At 54.0% G+C, this 7815-nt stretch overlaps 1 protein-coding gene across 1 annotated transcript in view; it reads left to right on the forward strand.

Moving 5' to 3' along the window:
* Positions 1-7201, forward strand: part of RBM42 (RNA binding motif protein 42) — an 8851-nt gene extending 1650 nt beyond the window's left edge. Inside the window, 8 exon segments of the mRNA XM_011948180.1 lie at positions 512-610; positions 717-791; positions 2322-2387; positions 2463-2638; positions 3073-3405; positions 3642-3759; positions 6676-6870; positions 6958-7201. Coding sequence (XP_011803570.1) covers positions 512-610; positions 717-791; positions 2322-2387; positions 2463-2638; positions 3073-3405; positions 3642-3759; positions 6676-6870; positions 6958-7070 — 1175 coding nt within the window. The 3' untranslated portion in view covers positions 7071-7201.
* The last annotated feature ends 614 nt before the right edge of the window (positions 7202-7815 follow it).

Raw genomic sequence — 7815 nt, forward strand, 5'->3', positions numbered from 1 at the left:
GTGTTGGTGGACTCCTGTAATCCCAGCTACTCAGGAGGCTGAGGCAGGAAAATCACTTGAACCCGGGAGGCAGAGGTTGCAGTGAGCCAAGCTTGTACCACCTCACTCCAGCCTGGGCGACAGAGCGAGACTCCATCTCAAAAAAAAAAAAAGAATAGACTGTAAAGGACAAGGGTAGAAGCCAGGAGGTGGAGGAAGGGGCTAGTACAGTAATCTAGACAGGAGCTAATGGTGGCTTGGATGGAGGTTGTGCATGTTAGATGGGGAGGACAGGTTGGACACAGTTGCAGTCGGTGCTAAGTGCTGTGGGGAAGATGAAATAAGGTGGTGAGAGAAGCTGCTGCTCAGAGAGCCCTAGTGTGATCCCGAAAGCCTCCCTGAGAAGTGGCATTGTAGCTGAGACCCTGAGATAGCCAGTCACATACAGAGCATAAAGCATGAAGCTCTTGGTCTCTTGGGGTGAGCTGGCCTCAGCAGATGGGGAATGCCAAGTCAGGCCCCTCACCCTAACCTCTTCACCGACAGGTCCAGCAGACTCTGGAGGCCCGGGCAGCTGCTGCAGCCACAGTAGCTCCTCCCATGGTGGGTGGCCCTCCTTTTGTAGGCCCCGGTAAGTAAAGAGTGGCAAGGTGAGGGGGTTGGGCAGTCAGACAGGGTGGTAAAAAGGTGTGCCCAGGACTCTCCTCCCACCATCCTTGCCTCTTCCCTCCCAACAGTTGGCTTTGGCCCTGGTGATCGGAGTCACCTGGACAGTCCAGAGGCTCGAGAAGCCATGTTCCTGCGGCGGGCAGGTGAGTCTGGGGCCGGGGACCCCCACATTTAATCAGGCACTCTTGTTTACATGACCTCAGCCTCTTGCCTGAATCCTTGCTCTAAATCACCCTTTGCATTTCATCCCAACTTGATGATGTCATCCTAAAGCACAAACCTGATCATGTCCTTCCTGGTGATGTCAAGTCAATTTTGTTTTAACCTGATCATTGCAAAACCAGCCCTCCTGCTGTCAGTCCTAATTCCAAATTGCCACAGCACTTAACACCTCATAATAAGCTGTATCATTTCTTATTGACTATGGCTATCATCTTTTGCATCCCCTGAAATACAAGCTCCATGAGGGGCAGAAGTCTCAGTACCTGCCACATAGGAAGCATTATGTACTGTCTGTTGATGGGATGAACAGACTGTTGAGACAAGCACCAGGCTCTTCCCCTGGCAGTCACAACCCTACATGACCTTGCTTCTTGCAGGGAGAGATCCCCAGCAGCCCGAACATTTCTGGGATGTGCCAGCAGTGCTTTTATTAAGATCCCTTCTCTCCCTGCTCACTGTTACCCAGCTGTAATCTTCCAGCCATCCTCCCCCACAGGCCATTTTCCACATTCCACCTTTTGTTCTTCAAATAACCTTTACTCACGCTGTCAATTTGTAGGACATTACTTCCTTATATGTATGAAAAGGATGCGTGTTCTTATTTGGATGTAAAATTCTGGTATAATCTCTGTTAAACCAAACATGCTACTTACGTTACCTAAATCCTGTTAAACTTTTCAATCTGGTGATCTCTGAGAAGTTGTAATGTCTCTTAGTTTTTAGTATGGTTTTGATCAAAATGCAAATCTGACCTACTCCCCCTGCCCAGCTTCCAACCCTGCTGTGGCTCCCCAGTGCCCTCAGGAGGACACCTGCGGTTCAGCCAAGAATGCTGTGCTTTCAAAATAACACAGCTCTACTGGGGTGTCTGCTGGCCGCTCAGCCCTTCTCATGACACTCTCTAAGCCCCGCTTCTTCTATTACAGTTACACTAAACTGAAAAGGGAAAGGTTTTGCTTATAAATGTTCTCCCTGCCAATAATATTCCCAGTCACCCTTTGCCTAACACTTCATTGTCCCTCGGGTCTCAGCTCACAGGTCCCTTTCTCCAGGAAGCCTTCCCTAGGCCTGGTTGGGTCAGAGGGCTTCCCTCTCTTAGCACTGATCCCGCTGCCTGGGCTTCCCCACTTCTAGCCCTGGTCCCCATTGGCTCTCCTCTAGTGATGTCTCCATTCCCTCCTCTGGACCAGGAGCTCCCTGAGAACCCTGGGTCTGTGGGTGTGTCCCCAGCATTGCCTGCCACAGGGCTGAGCCAGAGGAGCTCCTCAGTGGTAAATTTTCATGGAATGAACCAGGGGAGAGGCCCCCACATCTCCAGGAGGGCTCCCCAGACTCTTCTCCAGGATTTCTTGTATGCTGAGAGTGCGCACACACATGCACACCTGCACACACACCTTGCCCCAAGCGCCCCTGTCCCCCATGACACACACCCCCATCTCTCTCTCCCACAGCTGTGGCCCCCCAGAGGGCCCCTATCCTGCGTCCAGCCTTCGTCCCCCACGTGCTACAGAGAGCAGGTGAGGGGCCAGGGTCATCATCCCTGCCACATAACTCCCCCCAGGCCCTGGAACTCCCCACTAACACCCTGACAGATTCCGCTCTCTCCTCTGCAGCAGCCGGCCCCCGCCCTATGGCCCTACGGCCCCCTCACCAGGCCCTCGTGGGCCCCCCTCTGCCTGGGCCCCCTGGACCACCCATGATGCTCCCACCAATGGCTCGGGCTCCAGGGCCTCCGCTGGGCTCCATGGCTGCGCTGAGGCCCCCTCTGGTGAGTGTGGACAGGGAACTAATGGTCAGACGTGTGGTGGACGGGGAGACCATCCATCCTGGTCCAATGGGCTATGTCTGAGTTGGCCTCTCCCCTGACTCTGTTTCTCTACCTTCTCACTCTGCCTTTATCTCTGTCTCTTTCTGCATCTGTCTTTCTGTGGCAAAATCTGTTCTCTCCTTTTGTGAAGCAAGTACAGAGAGAAACACATGCTATTGGAATATTTGTCTTTTGATTGTTCCTGATGTTCTTGTCTGTGGCTGTCTCTCTCTGCCTATGTTTCTCCTTCTCTGTGTTTGTCTGGCTGGAGACTGCCTGGGTGTCTCTTGGCTGCTCTCTGGCCCCCAGGCCCTTGCTTTGTTGGATGGAATAGGGATGAGAGTAAGGTCTGAGCCTGTGAGCCAGCCCCCCTCATGCTCTCCTCTTACCCACAGGAAGAGCCAGCAGCACCCCGAGAGCTGGGCCTAGGCCTGGGGTTGGGCCTGAAAGAGAAAGAAGAGGCAGTGGTGGCAGCAGCGGCTGGGCTGGAGGAGGCTAGTGCAGCTGTGGCCGTGGGGGCAGGAGCTGCCCCAGCTGGCCCTACAGTCATTGGGCCCAGCCTGCCTCTGGCCCTGGCCATGCCATTGCCCGAGCCTGAGCCCCTGCCCCTCCCGCTGGAGGTCGTCCGCGGCCTTCTGCCCCCACTGCGCATTCCTGAACTCCTGTCCCTGCGTCCTCGGCCCCGGCCCCCTCGGCCAGAGCCACCCCCTGGCCTCATGGCTCTTGAGGTAAGCAGGGAGCCTAGTGCTGAGGGGACAGAGGGGACAGGAGGCAGACAGGGGCCCAGGAACTTCCACACAGACGGACCGGGCAGCAGGAGGACCCGGGGGAGGGAGGTGGACACATGTGCCCCACATCCAGAAGCACATCCAGCCCTTACTGTGGTGGCAAGAGGGCCAGGGATCAACGGACAGTGGGAGACCCCAATACCAAGCCCTTTGCACCCCTCCCCTTTCCTCTCCAGGTCCCAGAGCCCCTGGGTGAAGACAAGAAGAAGGGGAAGCCAGAGAAATTGAAACGCTGCATTCGCACAGCAGCAGGGAGCAGCTGGGAGGACCCCAGCCTGCTGGAGTGGGATGCAGGTAAGCTGCTAAAGCTCGAGGTCAGGCATGGCTCAGCCAAGGTCAGACCAGGCTGCTGTTCTTGGGATGCAGACTGGGAGGGTGAACCTGGTAACTCCACCTCTCTCAGTAGGGTGGGCGCTGTTGTTAGCCCACCTTGGGGAGGGGAGGCTGTGGCTCAGGGGCTGGTTCCTCACCCAGCCATGGGTCAGAGCTTGGTGGAGGTGACAGGGACATGGGGCTTTATAGCCCGTTTTACTCATGAGGTGCCTGGCTTCAGAGAGCATTCTTTTTTTTCCCAACTCTTAGAAAAAAAAAAATTTTTTTTTTTTTTATGAGATGGAGTCTCACTCAGTTGCCCACACTGGAGTACAGTAGCGCAATCTTGGCTCACTGCAGCCTCCGCCCCCCAGGTTCAAGTGATTCTCCTGCCTCAGGCTCCCAAAGTGCTGGGATTACAGGCGTGAGCCACTGCGCCTGGCCGGGAAAAATTTTAAACAAAGAATGGCACAGTAAACAGCTGTCTACCCACCATGTAGATTCTGCAATTAACATTTTGCTGTGTTCACTTTTTTTCTCTTTGTGTACATATATGGTTTCTTTGTTTTTAGCTCAGTCATTTGAAGCAAGTTATAAGTGAAGTCATCACTTCTAAATATCTCAGTATTTATCTCCTAAGAAAAGAGAGATTTTGGCCAGGCACGGTGGCTCACACCTGTAATCCGAGCACTTTGGGAGGTGGAGGCAGGCGGCTCACTTGAGGTCAGGAGTTCAAGACCAGCCTGGCCAACTTGGTGGAACCCCGTTTCTACTGAAAATACAAAAAAATTAGCCAGGCATGGTGGGAGGCACCTATAATCCCAGCTACTTGGTTGGCTGAAACAGGAGTATCACCTGAACCCGGGAGGCGGAGGTTGCAGTGAGCCGAGATCAGGCCACTGCACTCCAGCCTGGCAATAGAACGAGACTCCATCTCAAAACAAACAAAAGAGAAAAAAGAAAAGAGATACTTTTTGCACATCATAAGACCATTATCAACTCTAAGAAAATTAATTCTTCGGTGTCTTATTTTTAGTTTATATTGGTATTTCCCTAAGTGTCCCAAAACTCTCTTAGAACTATTAATATTTTTGCCCTAAACCAGCATGCATGCAGTTTTATGTCCCTCAATTATATCTTTTTGGTTTTTTTGTTTTGTTTTGTTTTTGAGACGGAGTCTCACTCCATCACCCAGGTTGGAGTGCAGTGGCTCTATCTCAGCTCACTGCAGCCTCCACCTGCCGGGTTGAAGTAATTCTCCTGCCCCAGCCTCCCGAGTACCTGGGACTACGGGCGCGCGCCACCATGCTTGGCTAATTTTTTATATTTTCAGTAGAGACGGGGTTTCACCGTGCTGGCCAGGCTGGTCTCGAACTCCTGACCTCGTGATCCACCTGCCTCTGCCTCCCAAAGTGCTGGGATTACAGGCATGAGCCATCGTGCCTGGCCAAAATATCTCTTTTCTTAGGAGATAAATATTGAGAGATTTAGAAGTGATCACTTAAAACTTGCTTCAAATGGCTGAGCTAAAAACAAAGAAACCATATACACGCCCAGCCTCGATTATATCTTAATAAGCATGGTCTCTTTCCTACTTCGTTGTTTTGTATATATTTTTTGAAGTGTCCAGGGCAGTTGTCATGTACAAGGTCCCACCTTCTGAGTTTGGCCAGTTGTTTGCCTCTGGCATCGCTTAACTTGTGCTTAGAGTGTCCCAAATCACAGACACCATGGGGCAGCCGCAGCAATGGCCGAGGAAGGAGGTGGACCCCTCCTGCCTCAGTGTTTGACCTCGGCCCCTCTCCTGGGACCGTCCACCTGGCCCAGAGAAGACCCTAGCTCTGTGACCTTGGGCAAGTCACTTAGCCTGTTTTTTTTTGTTTGTTTGTTTTTCTTCTTTTTTTTTTTCTTTTTGTTTGAGACAGAGTCTCACACTGTCACCCAGGTTAGAGTGCAGTGGTGTAATCTTGGCTCACTGCAACCTCCACCTCCTGGGTTCAAGCAGTTCTCCCACCTCAGCCTTCCCAGTAGCTGGGATCACAGGCACCCATCACCACACCCAGCTAATTTTTGTATTTTTTGGTAGAGATGGGGTTTCACCACATTGGTCAGGCTGGTCTTGAACTCCTGAGCTCAAGTGGTCCACCTCCCTCGGCCTCCCAAAGTGCTGGGATCACAGGCGTGAGCCACTGTGTTTGGCGCACTTAGCCTTTTAAGCCTATCTGCCTCCTCCCCTCCCTTGTGGAGACAGGGATTCTTTGGGACAGAGCATGTTCAGTGGAAGCACAGGCCCAACTCAGAGGCAGCGTGAGAATGTCAGCTGGGTGCAGCCGTGGCAGAGCAGCAGGCAGCATGTCCAGGTCTCAAGGGGGAGTTAGGGCAGGCTTTGCAGGGGAAGCAGGGCTGAGGAAAGCTGAAGCCCATGTTCCTGAGGTGCCATGATGGGCAGCCAGTGGGTGACGGCCCCAGGGGACCAAGGGATGCCGAGGCTCAGAGGAAAGGCCAGGGCTGGGGCAGAGTTAGGGGTGTTACTACGGGAATGAGTGAGGTGGCCCTAGGGTGGGGAGGGCAGTGCAGTTCACGGTTAAAAGTAAGAACTCAAGCCAGATGTCTGAGCTCTTGTCCCAGCTCCACCACTTCCTGCTTGTGTCACTTAGAGCAGTGACTTGACCTTTCTGTGCCTCAGTGTAAAACCATGGTTGGGAGTGCCAGAAATGGAAAACACCAATCCAGGTGCCCAGCAGAGCTCCTGGTGCAGGGTCAGTAGGTGTTGACCATTATTACTAAGAGGTCCCTAGGCAGAGACTGGATACCTCCGAAAAGGTGGGGTCATTCAGACAAAGTAGACACCGGGCAAGGCCTCTGCATCCTCTGACGTCATCTCTCCCCCATCCCCAGATGACTTCCGGATCTTCTGTGGGGATCTGGGCAATGAGGTGAACGATGACATCTTGGCACGCGCCTTCAGCCGCTTCCCATCCTTCCTTAAGGCCAAGGTGATCCGTGACAAGCGCACAGGCAAGACCAAGGGCTACGGCTTCGTCAGCTTCAAGGACCCCAGCGACTACGTGCGCGCCATGCGTGAGATGAATGGTGGGTGTGGCCTCCCCTGGGGACTGCGGGCACGGCAGGCGCTGACCTAAGCCTGACCGAGCCTGCCTCGAACCTCTGTCTCCACAGGGAAGTATGTGGGCTCGCGCCCCATCAAGCTTCGCAAGAGTATGTGGAAGGACCGGAATCTGGATGTGGTCCGCAAGAAGCAGAAGGAAAAGAAGAAGCTGGGCCTGAGATAGGGTCTGTGGCCAGGCACCCGCTCCCACCTGGCCGGGCGCTGGCTCCTCCCTCAGTTCTCTTTGGAAAACCCCCAGCTGTCCACCCATCCCCTGCCCCAAAACCAGTTTCAATAAATTTATGTTCATTTCCACCCCTGGCTGGGCATGGAAGCACGCTGTGGGGAGCAGGGCTTGGCTTCCCCACACGTGGAAATGGCAGCGAGCCTTGAGAGTATACCCAGACAAACACCCAGGCAGGGGCTTCTGAGCCCTTCCTGCGCACCCATTCCCTCTTCAAACCTCTTCCACACATGCTGAGTGCCGCCTATTCCAGAGGAGAAAGGGGCCGCCAGTGGCAAGGGTTGAGCCAAGCTGAGGCCCACACCTGTGGCCTGGCTACCTCCTGTGTTCTCAGCACTAAGGTAGGAGATCTAGGCCCTTCCCTTCTGGAGCTCACAGCCTTCTAGGCCCTCCTCCATCCAGCAGACTCACCAAGGGTCTGAACAGTGCTTGGGGACACAATGGTGACTAAAAGTCCTGGGCCTTGCACCCTTAGAGCTCAAGGTCCAGTGGCAGAAAATAGGCTCAATGCCCTGACAGAGCCCAGAGTGGTCAGGGCAGGATGGGGGCACCCAGAGCACTGACCTGTGGGTGAGGGGGCCCTTCCTGAAGGAACTGTCTACCCCCAAGTCTCCTCTGGGGCTTTCCAGCTTCTCCAGTCTGCCACGCCCAGCCAGCTCACCGCGCTCTAAGTCTCAGTGGGCAC

Source organism: Colobus angolensis, unplaced genomic scaffold (genome assembly GCF_000951035.1).
Source record: "Colobus angolensis palliatus isolate OR3802 unplaced genomic scaffold, Cang.pa_1.0 Scaffold107, whole genome shotgun sequence".
Taxonomy (NCBI): domain Eukaryota; kingdom Metazoa; phylum Chordata; class Mammalia; order Primates; family Cercopithecidae; genus Colobus; species Colobus angolensis.